Source organism: Notechis scutatus, chromosome 3 (assembly GCF_049901735.1).
Source record: "Notechis scutatus isolate UNSWTSFEM ecotype Mainland chromosome 3, rNotScu1.2, whole genome shotgun sequence".
Classification (NCBI taxonomy): Eukaryota; Metazoa; Chordata; class Lepidosauria; order Squamata; family Elapidae; genus Notechis; species Notechis scutatus.
Window position 1 is genome coordinate 135,564,796 of NC_142011.1, and position 25,589 is coordinate 135,590,384.

Consider the following 25,589-nt stretch of genomic DNA (forward strand, 5'->3'; position numbering starts at 1 on the left):
ATAGTTGAATGTGCCGACAACAAAATCACACAAAAATTATCAATGGAAATCAAATTTAGCAACCCATGGAGGTCTGGATTTGGAGTTATACTCAAAATTAAAGTGGAAAAAACACTACAGGCTGATCCAACTTTGATGTAATGTCCTTAAAACAAGTCAAAATGAGGCTCAGTAGTGTGTGGGGCCTCCACGTGCCTGTATGACCTCCCTACAACGCCTGGGCATGCTCCTGATGAGGTGGCGGATGGTCTCCTGAAGGATCTCCTCCCACACCTGGACTAAAGCATCCCCCAACTCCTGGACAGTCTGTGGTGCAACATGGCATTGGTGGATGGAGCGAGACATGATGTCCCAGATGTGCTCAATTGGATTCAGGTCTGGGGAATGGGCAAGCCAGTCCATAGCATCAATGCCTTGGTCTTGCAGGAAATGCTGACACACTCCAGCACATGAGGTCTAGCATTGTCGTGCATTAGGAGGAACCCAGGGCTAACTGCCCCAGCATATGGTCTCAGAAGGGGTCTGAGGATCTCATCTCGGTACCTCATGGCAGTCAGGCTACCTCTGGCGAGCACATGGAGGGCTGTGCTGCCCCCTAAAGAAATGCCACCCCACACCATTACTGACCCACTGCCAAACCGGTCATGCTGGAGGATGTTGCAGGCAGCAGAATGTTCTCCACGGTGTCTCCAGGCGAATTTGCCAAACTTGGTGTTCTCTGGCAAATGCCAAACGTCCTGCACAGTGTTGGGCTGTAAGCACAACCCCCGCCTGTGGACGTCAGGCCCTCATACCACCCTCATGGAGTCTGTTTCTGACCGTTTGAGCAGCCACATGCACATTTGTCGCCAGCTGGAGGTCATTTTGCAGGGCTCTGGCAGTGCTCCTCCTGTCCCTCCTTGCACAAAGGCGGAGGTAGCGGTCCTGATGCTGGGTTGTTGCTCTCCTATGGCCTCCTCCATGTCTCCTGATGTACTGGCCTGTCTCCTGGTAGCACCTCCATGCTCTGGACACTACGCTGATAGACACAGCAAACCTACTTGCCACAGCTCGCATTGATGTGCCATCCTGGATGAGCTGCACTACCTGAGCCACTTGTGTGGGTTGTAGACTCCGTCTCATGCTACCACTAGAGTGAAAGCACCGCCAGCATTCAAAAGTGACCAAACCATCAGCCAGAAAGCATAGGAACTGAGAAGTGGTCTGTGGTCACCACCTGCAGAACCACTCCTTTATTGGGCATGTCTTGCTAACTGCCTATGCTTTCCACCTGTTGTCTATTCCATTTGCACAACAGCATGTGAAATTGATTGTCAGTGTTGCTACCTAAGTGGACAGTTTGATTTCACAGAAGTGTGATTGACTTGGAGTTACATTGTGTTTTTTAAGTGTTCCCTTTATTTTTTTGAGCAGTGGATATCTATCTTTAAAAGTAAAACTTCCATATTAAAATCTTTATGTACCAGCAAAATGTAAAAATATACTGATTATTAAAATTATTGATAGTGATTTTTGAGCATTTAAAATAGTTTATTGTTATTATTATTGGTTGATTGTATTTACTAAATTATTTTGGACACCTACCTCATATAGTATTAAAAAAGAACAGCTACTGATTGCTAGAAAATGAAATTATTTTTGATGCAATTTAAATTATTTATGGAATTTGCAGATTTATGATATTGGTTTTTAAAAAAATACTGGACAATATAAAAACAGGCCTATATTAAAAACATAGTTTCTAATATTAATGTGAATGATAAATTTCAGAATAGTACCTAGCCCTAAGTATTTCCCTCATGCTATTGTTATGGTTTTGATTTTGTTTAATCACAGAATTTCATAGCTGCTTATATTTCCAGACACACTTTTGTATATGTATGTGTGCATACATATGTATACACACACATACTGTATGTGTGTAATAAATATATACATACTATAATATGCACCATCATTGCAAAAATTGCATAACTGATTCTTTAAAAAATAAATATCCGATGCTTTTAATAGTAACCGAAAACAAAAATTGGGAAGATTAAGAAAGATCACTTTCCTCACATCATTTAACAAGCTATGTTAACTTTTTTTTAAGTGTAATAAATTATCACTGACAAGAAATAACAATAAATGCAAATATTGTTTTTGTGTGGTGAACATCTTCCAAAAAAGCTTTCAAAGACCAGGACACAAAATAAATATATAATCTAGTTCTAAAATCAGATCAGTAAACTGAGGCAAAATGTGACACCTTGAAGGATGACAAGACATCTGGATTTCCCAACTGCCAAAAAATGGAGGAGAATGGCCAGTGGTGGGATTACTACCAGTTCTGTAGGTGTGGCTTGGTGGCAGGGGTGGGATTCAAATTTTTTAACAACCGGTTATGTGGGCGTGGCTTAGGTGGTGGTCATATGACTGGGTGGACATGGCTTGGTGATCATGTTAATGGCTGGGTGTGGCCAACTCAATATCATCACACCAAGACATGCATCTCCTCGCTTGGCCTCTCATGACTGTGGGGATGCTGCAACAGTCGTAAGTGTGAAAAAAGTCACTTTTTTCAGTGCCATTGTAACTTTGAATGGTCACTCCACACAAGCAAAGTACCAGCAAAGGAGGGGGGGGGGGAACTTGAGAAGTTCCTGAGACAGGAAGTCTAGTCCTGCCAAGAATGTAATAAGGGTTAACAGAGAGGCAGTTTCTGTAAGCAACACCAGAATGTTTCCTTCCCGCCTTCCTTACAGGATTAGGTCAGTAATTTCTTCTAACAACCAGTTCTCTGAACTGCTTAGAATATTAACCACTGGTTCTAGCGAATAGGTGCGAACTAGTAGAATCCCACCCCCTGCTTGGTGGACGTGGCAGGGGAAGGATACTGTAAAATTTCCAGTCAGAGGTGGTATTGGCCGGTTCTCCGAACTACTCAAAAATTTCTGCTACTGGTTCGCCAGAATTGGTCAGAAACTGCTGAATACCATGTCTGAAAAAGGCATCATGGTGGAAGGGGAACCTGAATTAAATGGCCCTGGTCAGCTGGGTGAATGATGATTGTTATTTGATTACTTATGTACCAATGGTGGGATTCAAATTTTTTTACTACCACTTCTGTGGGTGTGGCTTGGTGGCACGGCAGGGAAAGGATACTGTAAAATCTCCAGTCAGAGGTGGTATTTGCCGGTTCTCTGAACTACTCAAAATTGCCGCCACCGGTTCTCCAGAACTGGTCGGAACCTGCTGAATACCACCTCTGTTATGTACCCTTCATAAGCAACCCTTCTGTAAAACTGATAACTGATCAAGTTTTACAGTTAGGGTTAGCATCTGTGAAGATGTTTCCAAGACAAACATAATACACACACACACACACACATTTGCCATCATATCACTGTCAAATCTTAGTGACTGCATTTCCCCATGACAATTTCTCCTTAAGTTGGTCCTTGAGGTGCACCCATTGCCACTTTAATTGAAGCCTCTCCTCTCTGCTAGTTTTCCTACTTTTCTCTTTCTGCCCACTTTTCCCAGTGTTAGAGCTTTCTCCAAAGAAGTGGGTCTTTGCATAATGTGTCTGAAATAGGATAATTTGAGCCTGGTCATTTGTGCCTTGAGTTCATCTTCTTAACTGTAGTGCGGCACCAGCAGAACGTAGCAGAAAATAGCATTCTGTTTAGTACCTTATCATTTCATATGACACAACAATATGAACAACACTATATTTTTCTTATTTTTAGAACATATTTTTTGAAATAAAACATTTTATTGTTCACAAACCGAGTCTGGGGACACAAAATTCTTCAGAAAGCATATGTTCTTCAAAAAAAAAAATCATTTTTAAATTTTACGAATACAGCTTTGCCTCTTAAAATGGAGATAAAACGTATTAATAAAAAAACACACACAAAAGCAAACATGATTTCATTTAGTTTCATGAAACCAGGATGGGTTTTTTTTATAGGCCATGGTCAAAATGAAGCAAACATACTACAGTTTCCTTCCCCCTTATTTTCTCATGTCTTCTGTTTCATCCAGATCTTTTTCTTGATGTTCTCGTTCCCACCTCATTTCTTTAAGCTCTTGTCGGTACTTCCGTTCAATGAACCGTTTTTGATGGGCCATCTGAGGAAAATTATCTGAAACAAGAAGAAATATATATCAATAAAACCCAGCCAATGACATGATCCTACCACCATCAAATATAACATCCAGCTGTTATTATTGTATTACCAAGTCAGGATAATAAAGAGTACTCGTTGCACATATTGGTTTGGTTGTAACCCCCTATTTACTTTGAAGTAGTCTACTGATTTATGTGAATAAAATTTATGTGAATAAGATTTATCAGATTTGTTAGCAATCAGAGGATGATTTAAATGGAATAAGATAAGTCACAGTGTCATAGTATATATTGGGATACGATTGAGATGCCATCACAAAGCTATGGGGGTATTTAACTGTATTTTCTGTTTTATGAAAGTTTCCATAGAGATCCGTTTGAGTTGATGATTACTTAAGAGATTACATTAGGAACATAAGATGAGTGATCCTCATGTTCCACAAAATACTTGTTCAGTAAGCTTCTACTGTAAACATGTCAGCAGGAGGGCTGGAAAGAAACTTATTATGATGATACAATTCTGCCATAAAGCTTAGATTATTAATGGATTATGCTGAGAAGTCCTGAAAAATCCTATCACTCTTCATCAAAGATGAGAAGAGGCCCATCTGGAGCTAATCAAGCCAATTTTCCTCCATTACTACTGTAAAAGACATGTGTGTGTGAGAAACAGAAACAGAGAAGCCATTAACCTCCTAAAGACCAAAGTACCCAATCTAGAAGCCAAAATCAGTTAACACAACCCAGGAGAAGCGGTGCAAAATAAGGCGTATAAACACTTCAACAATGGTGATGCCAGATGGAAGGTCAACGTGGAAAGTGTTGCCTGGGTTGAATTTTGTGCCAGAGAACAAATTGCCATGTGTGATAGATGAGCTTGCGCTGATGCCAAAACAGCTGATGTCCTTGGGAACAGGAGATTTGACACAGCACCACCACTTGGGAAATGCAGCTGAAAGCAAAAGGTGAAGGAAGAGCTACAGAAAGCAGAGCTTTGACGGTTTTTTGAACTCAACAGTATCTTATTAAGTACATCACTTCTCTGAAACAGGTGAGAGAAACCATGCCTGAGGGACAGACATCTCCCAGTGGTGAAGTGTCAGAAGTCTTAAAAGTGGATGTGCAAAAAAAGAAGGCGTTTTGGCCAACTGGTTTACAATGGAAGGCAAAATTTGGAGAGGTCTTTTCTTATGAATTTTCTCCAGAATCACTTAAAAACCTTGATCACTCTTCAACATTTCTCTATTGTTTAATATGATTCAGACATACACATGCTAACTAAGAATATAAGTGCAGATTTACCTTGCCAGCTAACATAAAAAACTTGTTTGTCATGAGAATCCCTGATCTGGCTTTGAAAATATATGAGCTAAATTAAAGACAAGAAGTGTGCAATCTTTTTTTGGCTGGGCCCTGCCTTTGGCCTTTAAGAGACCCTGCTCAAATTAGATGATGTGACTTCATGCATATTTATTATTAGTTCGTATTATTGCCCTTTGATTTCTTTACCTGGCCTACCCTTGGAGGTAGGCCAGGTCAAGAAACTAGCATTGCAGTGATTCCAGGATTGCCACTGTATTGTTGGAGGGTATAAATAATAGAATCTCAGAAGCTTGTCCATATATCTTTCCCAACATATAGAAGAAAATCAAGGCAGGGTTACTGTGAGTTTCTTTCATTTGCTTCAATCTCCGGATTGTGTAATCTCTTCTCCAGGTCCCTCCTAAATGGCTTCTTCCTTCCTTCCTCAAAGTCAACCCTAAATTCCTTTACATTGAAAAATGCCCACTGTTAGGAATAGCTTTTTAAGGGGGCTCCAGGATCAGCCTACAATAGGGATCCTCAACCCTGGGTCCACGGATTGGTACTGATCCGTGGCCTGTTGGCTACGCAAGTATGTGCAAGATGTAGGTTGCTTGCACGAAACCATCCCCCATGCTGTTGGTCCATGGAAGATCATTCTTCTTCCAAAACTGGGCCCAGAAGCCAGAAGGTTTGGGGACTTCTGGTCACAAGACTTTGGCTCAGAGATTTCGGATTTTGTACCTATGTTATAGGTCATTGTTTTTCAACTTTGCGTACCTAGCATGCTGGCTAGGGAATTCTGGGAATTAAAGTCCATGCATCTTATTCAAATGGCCAAGGATGAGAAACACTGCTACAGGGAAAAAAAACTGTAGCATGATTTAAAGGTTCCGTCCCAGGTCTCCATATCTTTCACATTCATACCAGGAAGCAAATGATTAACAGAGAACAAATGTAAAAATGAAAATCTCTCAGAAGCACATATTCAATGAAAGAAAAGCCAAGCCTTTAAAATGTGGGCCAAAGATTACAAGCTGGCTGATGGAAGTGGACAAGCTCAGCTCCACTAGATAAAGCTCTGCTTCAATAAATAAAGGCAGGCAACCTCTGTCAGAGGTTTCAATAAGATGGAGAGTTACGCAGAGTTGTAATACAAAGATTTAGGTTCCCATTTGGCAGTAGCTTGTGAGTTTTGCTATACAAGGTGAGCACAATGCCCGCATCTCACAAAATAGCGACTTTATTTTAATCACTGTACGTAGATCATCCATGTCAGAAGAATACTTGCAGGCCTGAATTTAAGCATGGGCTTAAGTGCTTTGCTGGACCCAGGCCAGAGAGCTCTTGTACTTTACTTGACTGAGTCCCTGACTATTGGATCTGAAATATGAATGCTTCCACGGGATTATGATGATAAGGAGAGAAAGCTAGACATAAAAAGTTGTGCAGAATAGCAAGCAAGCAAATATTTCCCCCCCTATCTCAGCTTTCACCAAAATACAAGCCCACTTCAAACGGCTCGTCTCCTGCAAGTTGACATTTCTCAACAGGGGGAAAGGATTTTATTTAGAAAGGGAGTCTTTGGTTTTTCCCCACAACACCCTCATTCTGTGTGTAGGCACAGCATGTACTGTATGTAGCCCATGTCAACATCAATGGCTCCCTCAGGCTGAAGCCAACAATGATCCCCATCTTCCAAAGCAAGATGGTTTGCTCGTCTTCCTTTTTCAAGCAAGTTTCCATGATAGCTGCCTGGGGCAGTGGTGCATGAGATCCAAGTGACTGCTCAACTCTGTGATAAATGATCACGAATGTTGGGCAATCTGTAAAAAGGCTGTGTGCAAATGGCCCTGAGAGACAGGAAGGGAGCCACAGCTTTAGACAACGATCAGACGAACGGGGAGGAGAAAGTTCTCCCCGTGTCTCAGGAGGGACTCCCCCTTGTTCTCTGAGAAGGAAGGAATTAAGGAAGGAAGGAGGAAGGGAGGGAGGAGGGAAGGAGGGAGGGAAGGAAGGAAGGGAGGGGAGAAGTGCTTTCAGATTTGCAGGATTATTTCTCTGTAATCTTAAAATCAAGGAAGCATTCATGATTTTGCTTTTGCTTTGAACTATCTTGAAGGAGGAACTCAATCTGAGTAACAGGCAATCAAATCCCCAACCTGTTATGAAAACAGGAATCTGTAAAGGAAGTCTTCAACTTACAACAACTTCGTTAGGTGACCGTTCAAAATTATAACAGCACTGAAAAAAACGACCTCTGACTGTTTTTTGCACAACCATTGCCCAGGGTCATGTGATCAAAATTGAGATGCTTGGCAACTGGCTCATATCTACGATAGGTTGCAGCATCCCGGGGTCATGTGATCACCTTTTGCGACCGTCTGACAAGCCGAGTCAATGAGGAAGTCTGGTTCACTTAACAATCATGTTGCTAACACAACAACTGCAATGATTCACTTAACAACTTCAGCAAGAAAATCTGTAAAAATGGGACAAAGCTCGCTTAAAACTCACTTAGGAACAGACATTTTGGGCTCAATTGTGGTTGTATGCTGGGGACTACCTATATCATGTGAATGCTATACAGGTGAATAGAGAAAATCCATGAGCCTGGAGGTCAATGCCTACTGGCAGACCCGTGCCTAAAAACCAACATGAAGTTCAGCATTAGTCGTAACCACAGAGATAATAAAACATAAAACAGTTTGTTCACTAGTCAATACATTATTTTACTAACAGGAATGATAACAGTAAACAGTGCTGGGGCAACATATTCACTTGTTCACTTTAATCTGTATTTTCCCTTTGTTGCACATAATGTGTCAGCCTTGGAAGCCATATTTTACTTAGAAGCTTTGAGGCTGCCCCATTTAGTGCCTGGGAATTTGGGAGGGGGGATTTCACAGAGAGGTAGAAGATTAGACTCAACAATATTCTTTCTTATAAAATCAAGGACATGTCACCCAGGCACCTGGAGAGGAGTGTCTGGAGGAATGTCTCCAGTTGGGACGATGTTTGATTGGACCATGTGATGTGCTGGTGAGTGCAAGGGATGGATCTTTGAATTTCTATTGGGAAGGGAAAACCCGGAACTCTCAAATTCGGGTTTTCCCAGATGTGCCAATATGACAACTCTAATAAAATGGAACTTTGAAGAAATGCCTGTCTTGGAGTTTATTGGTTTGGAGCTGGTTAGTTGGGACGCTGACACAATGCTTACAACTCCTCCCCAGAATTACTCTAGTAATTTCCAAGAAACCCACTTACATTTTTCCAGTGCATCCATTGCGGCACACATCTCTGCTTGCTGAATGCTGCAAAAATAAATAAATAAATTATGACAAATGTAATTCAGAAGCAAGTTACAGCTTCCCAGAACTGCTGTGCAGTAACTAATTTTTCAAATAATTACTGGCAGTTGTTACCATAAAAAAACTCTTCCAGTCTGCCAAACCCCCCACTACATGTACATTACGACTTTGCAGAGAGTTATTTTAAAAACAAAGAATCCATAGTGTTAAACATTCCCCTTTCAAAATTCTTTGGTGATTTGTTTGAACAAAGCAATTAAAAGTCAATTAAGCAAACAAACAAACAAGCCCCCATCTCCAGCAGCAAAAAATGGACTGGATTCTCCATTTCTTCCCAAACCACCTTATTTTATTAGGAGCTGTTTTAATGTTATTCTTAAGATTAGTATGCTTTGTGTCAAGTCGAGGAAAAGTGAAAAAACCTTTTAAATGTTATTTATTCTGCAGATAGCACTTGGCATTTACTGTGCAGAGAATTTTAAGATATTTTTTTCCATTCATCTTACTGAAATCATTTTTCCATAAAATGGACAATCAGGTTGGAAGATACTTATCGGTTTGCAGGTTAGACTGAGCTGCCACTGAGTCCAGGTTTAGCTGGGCTTGACACCAAGCTGCAGGAGGCAACAGTGTGCTAAAAGTAAACCACGACCATGCACCCAGTTCCAGCTTATCAATTTGCTGCATTCTTTGAAAAGAACTTGTGGATATTAGAGTATCTTTCCAAGCATTAAAGCATTAAACAGAGTGACTCTTCTCCAATTTTCCATATATTACTCCCTCACTGGACCAGTGATAGGATCAATTTTTTTTACTACAGGTTCTGTGGACGTGGCTTGGTGGGCGTGGCAGGGGAAGGATACTGTAAAATTTCCATTCCTTCTCCATCCCATTCACCTGCTTTCTAGTTCCGTTCTCCTGTGCAGGGCAACAAAAGAAGTCCAGCCGATCAGCTGGGACTCGGGAGGCAGGAAATAGATGGGGGTGGGGCCAGTCAGAGGTAGTATTTGCCGGTTCTCTAAACAACTCAAAATTTCTGCTACCAGTTCTCCAGAACTGGTCAGAACCTGCTAAATACCACCTCTGCACTGGACACTGTCTTCTGTCCTACTTCTCCCTAATGAAGGTTCTTTTTCTCCCTAACAATCATTCTTTTTAATATGTCCCCAAACACAATTTCAAGAGATTAAAAAAAATGGAGCTTGGACTTTTTTTTTTTTTTAAAAAAGTTAATAATGCACTAAAATATTTGTTGGAATAAAGAGTAGTGACTGGCACATTATCTCTTGACCTTCTGGCATTAAGCAAAGTCACTGGAAAGAATATTTTACAAACTGAAAAGGTTCTCCAACAATAATTAAAACTCAGTATTGTGTCAAGCTGTTGCTTTATGCCACTAATAGGCATACTTCTCCTTTCTCACCTTGGATACTTGACATTGAGAATTAATGTGCCTGTGAATCTTAGATTGTCTCGATCCCAGGTTAAGGTGCAGAAAAGGGAGAAGTTTTCTAAAATTCACTTTTTTAGGAGTCCAATTAAATCGTCAGTGAATGTCATTTAGCTCTCCTTATCCACTTTGATTAGATAGATAGATAGATAGATAGATAGATAGATAGATAGATAGATAGATAGATGTAGGTAGGTAGGTAGGTAGGTAGGTAAGTAGGCCGGCAGGCCAGCAGACAGATTATAGATAGGGAGGCAGGCAGGCAGGCAGGCAAACATATAGAATATATATAAATTATGCAAACATTTTACATACCTTGGTCCCTTCCCACAACCTATTCTCTCGCCTTTGAAATAAACAGCCACGGTGTATGTCCTAGCATGAGAAGGTCCAACTGTTTGCAGTGTTCTAAACCACAAACAAACAAACAAACAAACAAACAAAAACAGTTCTGAAAACATTCTCTCTAATACATCTGAACAGAAATGCAACTATTTTAACAAAAGTCACAGCACAAGGATGGACCCTGACAGATTATTTTATGAAACAATGCCATCATTTCATTAGTGAATATTTATGTTCGCTTAATAGAGAATTTTCCTCTGTCAATCAATAATTGCTTCTCTTTCTACTATAATTTCTACTTTATATACATAGTTATGTGGTTAACATCAACTGCATCATATATTTTAGAATGATTTCATACTTCAATCTTATAGTCATTTACCTTATCCTTCACCACATCCTCACTTCTTATTTGAACAGGATGGAATATATCCTTAATATTTTGCCCTTGATCCAAAAATATAATCTTAAATGATGAAACATCTCAACATTTTCTGCAGCCTTTCCCCTCATACATATGTTAAACTGGTACTACCTGTTCTAACAGCAACCATTTTGTTCAACAACAACAACAACAACAAAAGTCTGTCCCTATCATGTCTGAAGTTAGCTGGATCCTCATTTTACTAACCTCAGAAGGATGGAGAGTTGAGTCAACCAGCTGGTCAGGATCAAATTTCTGGCAGTGGGCAAAGAGTTGGCCTCACTACTTATCACTACACTGTATATATATCCTTGAGACATGGTAGTGCAGTGGTTAGAATGCAGTATTGCAAGCCAACTCACTGCCCACTGCCAGGAATTCGATTGTCAAGATTGACTCAATTCTCCATCCTTCCAAGCTCAGTAAAACGAGGACCCAGATTGTCGGGGACAATATGCTGACTTTGTAAACCACTTAGAGAGGGCTGTAAAGTGCTATGAAGTGGCATATAAATCTAAGTGCCTCTCATAGCATTTCCATCATAAAGGAAAAGTAATTTGGGCAATGAGTGCTGCATCTGCAGAAGCAATTGGGTGAGCTTAAGAAGTAATAGCATGACCAATGCGATTCTAGTGGACAAAGTGAGAACTGAATTTGGGAAAACTGAATGTACCCAAGACTATCAATGTTCTACTGCACTTACAGCCATCACATTGTCACATGCACAAACCTTCGTGACTACGTCTCCAATGCTTTAAACTGAATTTGAGATCCAAAGTGCAACAATATACTTTCATTTAATCAGAGCAACTAATTCCTTCTTTGAATGAAGTGTGTGATATTCCAGTCATGTGGGAATTTTAAAAAAAAGGAGTCACAAAGTGACAATGCATGTATACAAATCAATCTCCTTACTTATACAGAGGAATGTCTGGCTCCTTCCCTTCTGTTCTAAGAGTTAAACAGCATTGCTGGAGTTGAGATTTTGGATCATTCCAATCCTGATTTAGGATGAATTCCTAAAATGGACCAAAAAAAAAAAACAAGACGAAGGAATAACAATTGTTCACAGGAAAAAAAAATAGGGATTAGGATTCCAAACAAAAAGAGCCTTTTCAAATATATTTTTCTCTTAATATAGGTAGGGTTGCAATTTGTGTGTGTTTAAATAATGCAGAATTTGATTTAGTATGATTGATAAATTGATACCAGGTCATGTTTAATATAAGCCAAAATCCAATTAACCAAGACTAATGTAACTGCAATCGACACTAGTGTATGTACAGTTAAGGTTGCAGATGTTGGGGTTGTAGATGTTTTAGTTTGTAGAAAATGGAGCAAAAGAAGGTTTTCTTCAAGGGAAGCGTAAAACAAAGAGGCTCATTTTGAAGACGGAATACAGGAGATAGTAATTACGCTCTGGATATAGGTTTATCCACTTTTAATGTTGTTCAGTATTTCATTAATAAAATATTAAAAAATTATGTATAAAAAATTCTCTTATTTCCATTGAGCTGGAAGCAATTACCCTATTTTCCAGGGAAATATCACTTTGAATAGTACAAATTCAAATAATGTGATCTCTTCATGGGTTTCATTAACTGCACTAATCAAGACACTATCTGTATCTAAGCCACAAACGTGAGAGAACAGAGGTTTAAAACCTGTATTATTACTCAGGACACAGACAGCAAAAATCTTGGTTCAGCTGGGACTCCGTAGCAAAGTCAGCTTCTTGGCTGTGTAACACATAACAATCGCTCTGAGACTTACTTTCAATCGTGGGAAAAAGCAGACGTTCATGAAGGTGTGGACATATTCAAGATCTTTATCTATGTACAGAGCAGCGATAAAGGCTGAGGAAGAAGGAATAACCAAACATTAGCAAATATTATTTTCTTTCAAAAACACGTTAATATTCCTAGACAATGCAAATATTCCAAGTCAATGGTGACGTGCGATGGTATATATTAAGACATCAAAAACACACATAACTAGGTGAAAGGTATTTTTACCATCTTGGGAAGCAGGAAAGTCTGAGAGGAGGGGAAAAATATTGCAGGGATATTAAAGTTCACACTATCCACAAAAGATATATGAAAGACATGAGCAAAGAGGTAACAATAAAATGAAAAGCAAGAGCAGATACTTGATTTACTAAATGTTTTCTCAGAAATAAACAGCAAGGAAACAACTTGTGTCTTTCACACACACCAAGATTTGTGCAGGGAGCTGTAGGAAAGCTTGTGCTTTTAGCACTTTCCATATCTATACAGGAAAGAAGTGTGTGCAGGGGAATGCCTCTAAGGATTACAGGTACAAGGGCTATACTCTGGGTTTTCTTTCCCATTCTGTTAGAACAGTGCTACAATCTCCATCTAAGGTTGGCTGGGAGAAACACAGGAGATGGAAGTGTGTGTAATGGCCTTGGTCTAAATCAGTGTTTTTCAAATTTGACAAATGATGGTAGTAGACATCTAAACTTCTTAAAGTTACCAAGGTTTTAAAAAAATACTCGATCTGATCAAATTATTTTCAGTCAGTATTTTAGTCCATGTATTTTAATGGAGATGACTAGTGTCCTTTGCACAGTTTGGAACTACAAGTAATTGATTAATTCTAGGAATTATAGTCCAAGTGCTTTTAAGAAAGCACTACATTGGGAAAAAACCAGATTACGTTGTTGTGTTATTGGTTCACTACGAATACTTTCCTTTTTTGGGTGAGGAGTGGGAATTCAAATTCTTAAAATGTGAGTTCCACTGAAGATCTATCAGAGTCTACTGTTTAATAGATTTCCCTTGGGGGGAGGGATAGCAAACAAATATCCTGCTAAACTTTGCAATGTTTCAATATTAGACTATGGCTTCTTCTTGCAGCTGAGGCTGTTTTACTCTTATACTCCCCCCCCCCCTTGCAGCTGAGGCTTTTTTTTTAAAAAAAATAAAGTTTTATTTGGGTTTTCACACATACAAAATACAAGTAAAACATATTTTTTTGAAAATAGCATGGTCCCGGGTTGAACTTCTTTATACAGACACAACACTCAATTTCATGCTCCTTTTTGTATTCTATTCCATATCTTATACTATTTTACATTTTCTATATAGTTTTTCCCCTCTTTTGATTTTCTCGATTTTAATTTGATTATCTCATCTCAATTCAAATCATTATATTTATACTTTTGTCTGTTCTGTTTCAATTTCATATTATCTTTTCTCATTAAACAAGTTTTCTCCTGTAGTTACTAATTGGAGTATGATACCTTTATATCTTTTAATTACATCCATTCAACTCTTATTTAAATTTCAATATATACCTTAAGGTTATGACCTTCAATATAATACATAACTTCCAATCGAATTCTGCTTGGTACATTCTTATAATACACACTATATTCTTTTTTTTTAAAAAAGAAAGATTGTAAATATATGTAATTATAAACCCTCATTCCGTTCCAGTTCAGTTCTATCATTAATAATCATTAAAATCTTAACATCTTTAACACTTCTTTTCAATTAAATATCATACTTTCTTAAAAACACATATAATCTCCATAATTAATTTTTCCCTTATTTCTCTTCACATATGTTTTATAAATCATTAAATATACCTTTTATTACATTTATTTATTGACAAGCATTCCATTGAATTACGATAGCTATTTTATCAGACATTTTAATCATACATTGTTTCATATTTTCTAAAATTATTTGTTTTTAATATAACCATACTATCTTATGTACCTTTGAAGAATCCCTTTTTCCATTAAATTTTCACCCATTATCTCTAAATAGGCCGTTTCTCTGTATTTTATTTCTGTCCTTTATGACTTCTTTTCCTTTCTTTCTTCCCTCTCATCTTCTCCTTCCTCTTTTTATCCCCTTGTCTCTCTCTATTTCTAATTCTCTCTTCTGCATTTCCCTCTTCTGTTGCTTTCTGATTTTATACTTATTTTTCACTCTATTTTTGGGGAGGAGTTGTTCTTCCCAATCTTAAACTTTCCATTCTCTTTCCCCCCTTTCCTTTTTTTCCCCCATCTAAGATTACTTGTTCAATTAAAGATGGCTTCTTCTTTGTCGCAATCTTCTTGTTCTGCAGGCATTTCTTGTTGTTTCTCATAATTCCCAATCTCCATTTCTAAAATCTGAAATACGAAGCCAAAAGAACTTCTCCCTTCTTGTGTATCTTCTTTGTACTTTTTAAGTTCCATTTTCAGTTCTTCTAAAAGTGGAGCCATTTTAAACAGTTTTAAACAACCACCCGATTGATTTTAGTCATTCAAAACAATAACCAAGAATCCAGAAATCATCAAGTAATCCAGATAGTCCTAAGTTATATCTTCTTATTTCTTTTTCGACTTTCTCTTCCTGGGGTTTTTGTTGCGATATTTCAGTTAGAATGTATCTTTTGGAAGTCTTGTTGAGATTTTGCTATAAGTTCTTTTTTAATTCCAGGCAGTCTCCTCCCTTCCAGATCCTGCCCTTTTATTCTTCCTCTCTCCTGTTTTCAAAAGCTTTTAATTATCCAGAAATCTTTATTATCCCTTTGAATTTTTATTTTCAGCATTAAATGCCTATTGATGTCAAAGTGGATTTTTTTCCAATTTCTTGCTTAAGTCTCTTAGCTGTCAGTATAGGAAAAGGAGAAAAAAAACCAAATCTTTTTCCTTTTCTCTCTCCTTTGCAGCTTAAAAATCTTCTTAGGGAACAATGTTATTGTTTTTTAATAGTTTCAATTCCAGGGTACCTTATTTGTTGCTTTTAAAACTGTTTGACCTGGTCAACCAAAACTTTCTCCTCTTATCTTCCTCATGCACATTCTTTTCCAGTAGAGTTCTTCTTTGTGGTAGCCATTTCTGACCACCGCTGCAACTGCCTTCGGGAAAGGGAGTAATGGCTAGCTGGGGAGGAGAGATGAGGCTCTCCTCAACCCTGCAGGCAGTCTTCCCCCTCGTCACCACCTCTACGGGGAGGCTTAGCCCCGAAGCCAGCCGGCTTGGGGCGCTCCAGAGGCGAGCACGCATCGAAGCCTTGCAGAGATGAGGTTCGGTCTGTCGCTGAAGAAGGTCAAACCGGAAGCCCACAGCCGCTAAACTTTGCAATGTTTCAATATTCAATATTAGACTATGACTTTTTCTTGCAGCTAAGGCTATTTTACTCTTATACTTTTTTCCCCCTTGCAGCTGAGGCTGTTTTATACTTGAGAAAAACAAATTTCTCCCAAATTGGCCTTCCCCCTCCTTGTACTCTCAGGATGTGTTTTGACTTAATTTTCAATCAGGTTGCCATCTTGACATATCAGGTCAAGTATCAGGCCAAGAAAAATATTTCCAATCCCAATCAAAGATTCTTCCACTTTTGTTCCTAATACGCTAACAGGGGATACTTACCTACTCTTTTCACAATAGTCTACCCATCTACCCAGTTTCTACTAAGGAAAGTTTCACCTTCCTGCCCGGTTCTGTTTCAGAACTGTGTTTGAGGCAGCTGGGTTAATTCAAGGTCACTGAGAAAACACATCATCGTTCTATATTGCAGTATAGCCTTTCTTCTTTAACAAAAACTGAAAACTGAACCAATGAAAAATCCAAGATCTACACAAATTAATTAAGAAGCAATTCTGAAAAACTAGACAAAGAGACAGCTCTTCAAAACTCATTGTTTAGCCAGGAGACTGTAAGTTTTTAGAAATAAATCACAGCAAAGCACACACTCTCATCGCTTGGCCATAAATTATGATTCTTTGTGAACTACTTCCATTTACTAAAAGGATCTGGCAAGAGACACTGGGCCCGCTCAACTCACAAAATATATTAAAATGCTCTGGATAAAGATTACCTTTTGGGCCTGATATTTATTGCCACTTCTCTTGCACAGGAAGAACAACTTAAAAAAAAAGTCAAACAAACTTAAAATTAAGAAAAAGGTGATGTTTCATTTACAATGTGGGTTTTCATCACAGTGCCTTTGGAAACAATGCTACTTAGGAAATTATAAATTGATTATATTTCAAATAAAAGAAGGAAGTCAATTTTTTTCCTTTGTTTCTTTAGTTGGGGGTATCTAAGAATAAGCGTAACAATGAAAAGCAATTCATTTTCTAAAGTAAATTATACAGATGTACACATTTTAGATCCTCAGGATGGCAGCTAGTGGTAACACATCTATCATATAAACCAAGGGTCTTCACACTTGGCAAGTTTAAGACTTGTGGACTTCCACTCCCAGAATTCCTGAGTTAACATGACTGGAGGAGGAATTCTGGGAGTGGAAGTCCACAAGTCTTGAAGCTGTCAAGTTTGAAGACCCCTGATATAAACAAACTTTCTTTAAGCCAGCACCTTAGAGGTTCTTTGGTCTGGTTCTTGCCTTTAACTGTTGCTGTATCACCCAACTTTATTTAGCTATCAAACCACTAGAGAAGGAAAATGAATTAACAGCATTAGTACTTACATTCCAAAAGATCAGCTAATGTTTTTGTTCGCAGTGCAACAGGCCGTTTGGTCTTATCGTTAGTAATGGCAAACTCCTGCATGCCCAGTTCTTCTGCTACTTTGGCTTGTGTCCTGTTGTTGACCAAAGAGCTTCGCAACAACTGCCAAGGCAAGAGAATCCACTCAGGTAAATGTGCATGGTATTCTGAGGAGCAATTCCCAATTTTTCGCTTAGATCAGAGGTGAGTAACTATGGCTCTTTTATGAAGTCTTGTGGACTTCAACTCCCAGAATTCCTGAGTCAGCATGATTTCTGCTGATGGGAATTGAAGTCCACAAGTCATGAAAGGGCCATAGTTCCCTACCCCTGGCCTAGACACATAACATGTTGTCAGCTTTTGCTTGACGAAACAAAACCAAAGAAGTGCTACTGTTTATCTGGCATAAACACCTCCTGTTTTCTTCTAGCAATTTTTCAAAGAAGAAACAAAGAGAAATGAGGTGGACACTTTTATCCCACTCCTTCGTTCTTCAACTTCCTCATGTTAATAGGGAAAGCCCACCACATTTCACCTCACTGCATACCTTCAAAGGGCAAAAGAAAAAGGCTAGAAGGATTCAGGTGCTCCCAAAATATACAGGTGTTCCTTTTCTCTCCTGGCCTAAGAAAAGCAGAATGATTTGTGCTGATCGTGCACTATCTCTAATTTATCTTAAATGTCAAGTATCCTATTCGGTTGTATATATTTTCTTTTTATCAAGAAAGGCAAACATTGGGGAAAAAAATTACCCACCCTCACAATCAAATGTTATTTGTCTTGGTACCCAGTCAACAGAAGTTCCTCCCAACTCTTTTTAGATTAGCCACAGTTTAGACTAGTAGTACACAACCATTCCAAATAAAAAGACACATTTTAATGTTGAGATAATATCATAGTTACCCAGAAAGCTAGGGAAGTTTGCCCATTTGTAAAAGAGATGACTCAGTAAGTGAGACCAATCACATAATACCAACTGACCAAAAGAAAGACTGGTGAGGTTGATCCTTCCCACCCTCTCCAGCTGTTCTCCTCAAACAGACACTTTGAAACCCCAGATTATCTTTTCTGGACTGGTGATGGACACATCTGCACGTAAGCTATGGACTACAGCCATTCAATTCTTTAAAAAGAAATCTAAGGAAGTCTATTAGCCCTGTGTAAAATCGAAGGAGATTCTTGACAACACTTTTTAGTTCGCAATTCTGTCCAAAATTAAATTTATTTTTTAAAATAGTTTGAATGAAGGCCTGAAAACAAATAATGAATTTTATGCCTAACTGTAACTCAAGGTAATGGAACCAGCCCAGTTGCGTGAAATGCAATTTTAAACTGAATTCTTGTGATTATGATTACCACGAAGCACTTCACCAAGTCTGAAGAACAGTGGCCAAATCATGGTTAATCAAAGCAAAACTTTCCTTGTTTCTGGGAGAAAGAAACACAAGTGAGGATTAGCTAGCTTCTTTTTGTAACTGCTTAGCCACCATTTAATATCACACTGAAAGTAATCCATAGTGTGCCCTGTTACTTGCATTTGAAACAAAGAGAGTTACTTAATGATTTGCTCATTATGAAAGTGTCTAAGAATACTGCTCCTAGCTGTTAAAGTAAAGTTGCAAAAATTCACACGCTGAAGCTTTATTACTTCCATATTTGATTTTAGGCATTATTATGGCTTTGGCTAATTGAGCAGAAATAGTTTTAAAACATATAATCCTCTCATACTGGACAAATGAGTTGGTCCCCAATGTGTCCATTGTAAGAAGATGGCGGGGGTGGGTTTGGGGGAAGTTGTTTAAAGAAATGCAGCCATCTATGAGACTCAAGAATTAGTTGACAGGGGGGGAAAAGGCAAACACGCTAATTAACAGCAATAACTTTCCAAAAGAATAAGCACATAATATCCTTGGGATTATTTCTGCTATGAATCAAAGCAAAAATGTTGAGATTTGCATAGGATATGAAGAGCGGATGAGTAGCTGAGAGGGTGAAATTTCTGTGGAAGACTAAAAGATATGGGTGGTATTTGAAAGAAGATAGTAATACTGGGAAATAGAAGGCACATGACACAGAAAAGCAACTTTCTCTTTCCAATGGATTCAATGAAAAAAACAATTTGGAAGCATCAGCCTGTTAGGAAGGAAGCAACATACAACGTGTGCACAATTGGATGGAACTATAACATCAATCATAGTGAATAAAAGAGCTTGGTTGCAAGTGAGCTCAAAGGAATCAAAACAGAAAGGGAATAGAGAGATAGGTTTCCATTTTCAAACAAAAAAGGTGGTGTTAAAAGTTAAACTGCCTAGAACTGTGGTTCCCAAACTTTTTCAGTCCACCGCCCCTTTGGTGCTACAAACTCATCCTCAATGCCCCCCACCCAGGGGCGGGATTCAAATTTCTGTGGGCGTGGCCTAATTTGAGGGTGTGGTTTGCTGATCACGTGACTGGGTGGGCGTGGCTTGCTGGTCACGTGACTGGGTGGGCGTGGTTTGGTGACTGGCAAACCAAATACAAGTGGTTCTCACTTAATGGCCGTTTGCTTAGCAAGTGTTCTAATTTATGACTGGCCTCCCCAGAACTACTTGACCTGTTTTTGGAGTTTTGACAGCCATGCACACACATATACACATACTCCCTTCCAACCCTGCTGGAGCAGGTCATTGGACTAGAATTGGCAAAGCATCTCTGGTTAGATTCTAGTAGTGAATAAAATCTAATCAGAGATGCTTTGCCGATTCTTGTTTTATTTGTATTTCTTTATTTTATGTTGCTGAATTGCACTGACATGTGTGTCCCTTCTTGTGCACAACCCAGAAGCTTTTGTGATTCTTTGCAGCAAAAATTACCGACCTCTGGCTTTGCTCTACTCTAAAGAAAAAGGGACAAAGAAAGCGGGGGATGGAGGGGGGAGAGAGGGAAAGAGAGAGACCTGATGCATCAGATTGAAATGAGGCCTAGTTTAGAGGCCCTTTTCCACATTGAAACATCTTTGCCAGCATCTTTGCCAGCACATTGAAACATCTTTGGCTTCTATTAATTAAAGGTTTTGTGGACGAAACATGGCCAAGACTATCAGGAAGCTCTCACATTTTGTTAACGCTTTAAACAGGATCCATTGGATCAGATCTCCACCCTAAAAAATTACTTTTCCCCAATGTATTACAATGCCAATTCTGAAGAAGGCAAAATCAAAATGTATTGGTAAATTACAAGGAGAACACACACACACACACTCCCTTCTAACCCTGCCGGAGCAGGTGACTGGACTAGAATAGATATCTCATTATCTTTCTCCTCCCTCCCCCTCCCTCTCTCCCTCCCTCCTTCTTTATTTCTTTTTCTTTCTGTCCCTTCCTTCCATCCCCTTTCTTTGTCCCTTTTTTTTTTCTTTTCTTTCTGTCCTTCCTTCCATCCCTCTTTCTTTGTCCCCTTTTCTTTCTTCACTTTCTTTCTTCTTCCTTCTCTCTCTCTCTTTCCTCTCTCTTTCCCTCTCTCAGGCTCACCCCATTGACTTTGTGCACTGCTCCGTTCGGATTTGCTTGGGCAGGTGCCTCCGGTGCAAGGGGCTCGCCCTGAATGCGACGGCGGCGGGATGTTTGAAAACCAGCAAAACCATTTGGTTTGCTCTTCATGCTGCAGTGGTGAGGCCCTGCAGGATCACCCCATTGAGCCTTTTGCACCAGAGCGTGCAAATCAATGGGGTGATCCTGCGTGGCCTCGCCCCGAACATGGTGGTGGCAGGATGTTTGAAAAGGAGAGCAAAGCTGCGTTCGGGGTGAGGCCCCGCAGGATCACCCCATTGAGCCTTTTGCAATGGGGTGATCCTGCGGGGCCTTGCCTCGAACGCGGCGGCGGGATTTTTTCTCACCCCTGAATTGTGCCCTGCTGCTCACCTTCAGCACCCCTCTGCTGCCTCTTAGTGCCCCCCTAAGGCATCCCACCGCCCCCCAGGGGGCAGTACCGCCCACTTTGGGAACCACTGGCCTAGAAGGTTCAAATATCATACAGCATTGATAAGGGCACCTGCTTTTTTAAATCTTTTTAAAGAATGATCATGAAGGAGGATGGCTGATGAAGGGGTTCTTAGGGTCTCCTAAAGGGGCAGGGTAAGGGACGCGGTGGCTCAGATGCTGAGCTTGTCGATCAGAAAGGTCGGAGGTCCGGAGGTTCAAATCCCTAGCACCGCGTAATGGAGGGAGCTCCTGTTACTTGTCCTAGCTTCTGCCAACTTAGCAGTTTGAAAGTAGAAAAATAGAGACCACTTTGGTGGGAAGGTAACAGCGTTCTGTGCACCTTCGGCATTTAGTCATGCTGACCACATGACCATAGAGATGTTTTTGGACAGCGCTGGGTCTTCGGCTTTGTAACAGAGATGAGCACCGTCCCCTAGAGCCAGAGATGACTAGCACATATTTTAGAGGGGAACCTTTATCTTTAAGAGGGCAGAGAGTTAGACTAGGAGACCTCCAAGGTTCCTTTCAACTCTGTTATTCTGTATTCTATTTACACTCTATCACCAAACTCTTAAAAATTATTCATGGTCTCTTTTAATGAAAAAAAAAAAAACTCTAAGGGTTGCACTTTCTAAGTCAGGGGTCTCCAGTCTTGGTAACTTTAAGACTTGTGGACTTCAACTCCCAGAATTCAAAGGTGGCTGAGGAATTCTGGGAATTGAAGTCCACAAGTCTTAAAAGTTGCCAAGGTTGGAGACCCCTGTTCTAAGTAATGCAAAGTCAGTAAACTGTATCTTAGCATCTCAAGTCAAGGCTAGGCATGGTACCCATACTAGAAGGTTTGAGATTACGGCTAGTAGTCTTTACTTAACAATAGAACAAGATTAGTCATTCGTTCTGTGACTATTCAAAGTTATAATGGAATTTTAATGAGTCTGACTCATAAGCGTTGCTGAAGTTCTGCCTGTGGCAGCATCCCCTCAGTCCTGTGGGTATGATTCGGACACTTGATACCTGGCCTGCATTTCCAATTGTTGCAGTGTCTTTGGTCATGTGATCAAAATTTGCAACTTTTCCCGCCGGCTTCTCACCGGTAAAGTCAAAAGGGAAGCCTGCAGGCCTCGCCAGCCATGGTTATGTGAGCTTCTCATGACAGTGTACAAGTTACTTTGCAATGGCAACTAGAAACGCTGGCACTGCTGTTATTAGTTGGCATGGTCACATCACGTTGTGCTTAAGGACAGTGCTGATTAGTCATGAAGTTTCCAGTCACAATTACCACTGTTAAGCGAGTATATCCATAACCTCAAAATCTTTCTCCATTAGAACTGCTAAGCCATCAAAAGAGGAAGTCTAAATATCTGGAGGGTCAAGCCCCCATGAAGATACAACCAGCACACCCACAAATTGTTTTGTAACCCCTTTCTGCCTTCTTTGGGCAAATGCTGAAATAAAAATGAAGGATTTTAAGCAGGATAGAGATAGAAGTCAGAGAATGAGAGGAAAAAAATAATACATGACGAAGAGGAAAAATGCACTTTGGACATGTCCTTTCTCTAATTTGATTTAATCTATTTTTCATCGAAGAGATGTGATCTGTAGTTCCTAAAATTCCTACCCCCCCCCCCCAAAAAAAATTATGCATTTACATCCCAGTGCAATGGAGAGCACTATTTTTACACTCAAGTGAACCATAGAGATTCCTAGTTGCCTGCACTTACTCATTCACAAATATGCGTGCGTTCCTTTCTCCCCCTTTCTCCATTCATTATTCTGCCTCTTTTACCCCTTTCGCTTCTTGAAACATACTGGAGATTGCCGGTTTCTAGAATATTTGATTTCCTGCCACTAACGGCAGCAGAAAACCAATCAGCAATTACCTGCAAGCTCCTTATGGATCTTCAGCCCCCAGTTCTTGTGGGTGACAGTCATACACAACCTCTAAGATGTAAGGTTGTTCGCCTACAGCTTAGCTTAATAATCAGGAAGAAAGCTGGGAGGAGGCTAGAAAAAGCGAACTTCATAAAGTTGCTGCTTGAACTATTCACCTCCAAGAAGCAAGAACAGCACCCCATCTTAATGGCCTCTGTTGATTTCAATTGTTTTTGCTCTCCTGCAAATGAACTGGAATTACCTCTAGTGTTTTAGAGAAATAACTTAATCAGCATGGTTATTAAAGCTATTGATTTGTTTTAAGGAAGAGATAACATCACATTCAGGCTCCATAAATCACATTTCCTTGATTGTGGCAGGATACACATTTTGAAATTAACAGAACCTTATTAAGAGCAAGTAGAGGAGTGAGGCTGCAGATGTTCAGTTAAGCCCAGAATAATTCACTTGCTGCTTTCACAAAGTTCTTCTCTTTTTCTCCATTTCCTTCCATAATCAGACTATCCCAGTTTTACTCCTGCCAAGAATAATGAATGATACTCTCACCGTTAAGTGGCCTTCGTGATGATCAGGAAAATGTATAAATAAGTACTCGGTGGCCACCAACTGCATTATGGAATCACCCAGAAACTCCATCCTCTGATTATGGCCCCTGAAGCATGAGATTAAAGGAAGGAAGAGATTATACAGAGAAGGGAACAATGCTACCGTGCTGTAGAGAGCTGGATATTTTTTAAAAAGGCAGAACAATACACTGGTGATCGTATCATACAGTTTAAGACAATGCGGTATATTTTTATTTGCTAAGTATGGGTTTTCGTGGGAGAGCAAAGGGGAGTCAAATGACAAAACTTATTTGATGTCACCACGTAAATGTTATGATTATGCACGTAATTGCAGCATTTCTGTGATGCCACTGTGCACAGAATGTCATTTTGCAGGTTGCTGCAAATCCCACTTCTGCCGGGTAAGACAAAATAAGGCTTTTAGGTTGTCAGAAGTAATAAGGAGGAAACCACTATAAATTTAGCTATGAATCACTTTATGAAAACATAAACTGTATGAAGTGAGGGGATTGCATCAAATGTCCCTGTGAAAAGAACATTTGCTTGACTGTGGTTCTGCATAAGTTTAAAAAAAAACAACCTCTGGATACTTTCAACTATGGTTCTCCTGCACAAATTGCTTAATTTGAATGAAATGCCAAATTGTAGCTAGTTAAAAACAGAAGAGATGATTCAACCTATGCCAGGGCCAGAAGCAAACTTTGGGTAGTTAAGCATCTCAGTAAGCAAGAATGTTGTTTCTTGTCCTTCAATATTTATGTGATAAAATCTCAACTAATCTGGAACAAATAAGTTTACAAATCTGGCAAACCGTAAGATGCTTTGGTGGGACCTCTAGGGTCAGAGGTTTGGGGAAATCTGAACTGGGAAAACAGTTGTAGATCAGCACAAGCCCAGTTTTTCTTCCTGGAGAACAACAGCCACTCAGTCTTCCCACAGAAAGAAAGTGCAAGGCATTTATTTGGGAGAAGGAGAAAAAAAATCTCACAGCGTCAGATGGTTAAATCCCACTGTTCTCAAAGTGAAAGCCCGTGCCAAGAGGCGAACGTGAGTAAAAATTACTCCAATAGCATCCTCAAACTCAGTCAATTTCTGGAGGACAGGAGACGTCTCAATCAGCTGTCTGTCAGTGTTAGATTCTTGCAGCTGTTAAACAATGAGGACAACAAATTAATTTTAGAGGAGAAATTTAAGAGCTGAAATCAGAAAGCAAGGGAAGGAGCTTGATTAGGTACTTTACATTCTATCTTTGTAATATGATGTCTTAATCACCGCACAGCGGACGCTTTGGTAGCTTGCAATGCTATCCTAATAATTACCATCGGCCAAAGATCTACCTTTGGTGGGTCCCAGGACACATGTCTTCTCTGCTGTGGCCCCTGCCTAAAGGAACATCCTTCCTCCTGAAATTAGGTTAGTTCCATCCCTTTTGATTGTCTGGAAGGCCCTCAAGATCTGGTTATTGGGGCTTCAACAGAACTGGGGATTTGACCAGACTCCATTGTTGAGGGGGCATTTTTTAAAATTCTCCCTTCATTTTGGAGATTTAGGATATTTATTACTACTGCTTTTGCATTTGTATTCGTTATTACGTTTTTATCTATTGTTATGCACTAAGCAGAATCACCTTCAATGAGACAGGCGGCAACATAAATTTGAGTAATAAAAAAAATCAACAATGCATGAACTGAGCATGAAGCACTTTTTAATGGCAAACTCTTAAGAATGCTATTGCCATCGCAAAA

The 25,589-nt window shown here is 39.7% G+C and overlaps 1 protein-coding gene across 4 annotated transcripts in view; it reads right to left on the reverse strand.

Moving 5' to 3' along the window:
* Positions 1 to 3,740: 3,740 nt before the first annotated feature.
* The window catches only part of DROSHA (drosha ribonuclease III), a 125,517-nt gene continuing 103,668 nt past the window's right edge, over positions 3,741 to 25,589 (reverse strand). For all 4 annotated transcript variants that reach the window (XM_087961182.1, XM_087961183.1, XM_087961181.1 and 1 more), the window contains exons 25-32: positions 24,833 to 24,990; positions 23,825 to 23,930; positions 17,408 to 17,549; positions 12,726 to 12,808; positions 11,868 to 11,971; positions 10,499 to 10,591; positions 8,690 to 8,736; positions 3,741 to 4,133 (exon numbers count right to left, since the gene is read on the reverse strand). In XM_087961182.1, the coding sequence (XP_087817308.1) occupies positions 4,003 to 4,133; positions 8,690 to 8,736; positions 10,499 to 10,591; positions 11,868 to 11,971; positions 12,726 to 12,808; positions 17,408 to 17,549; positions 23,825 to 23,930; positions 24,833 to 24,990 (864 nt within the window). In that variant the 3' untranslated portion in view covers positions 3,741 to 4,002. The remainder of the gene's footprint in view (positions 4,134 to 8,689; positions 8,737 to 10,498; positions 10,592 to 11,867; positions 11,972 to 12,725; positions 12,809 to 17,407; positions 17,550 to 23,824; positions 23,931 to 24,832; positions 24,991 to 25,589) is intronic.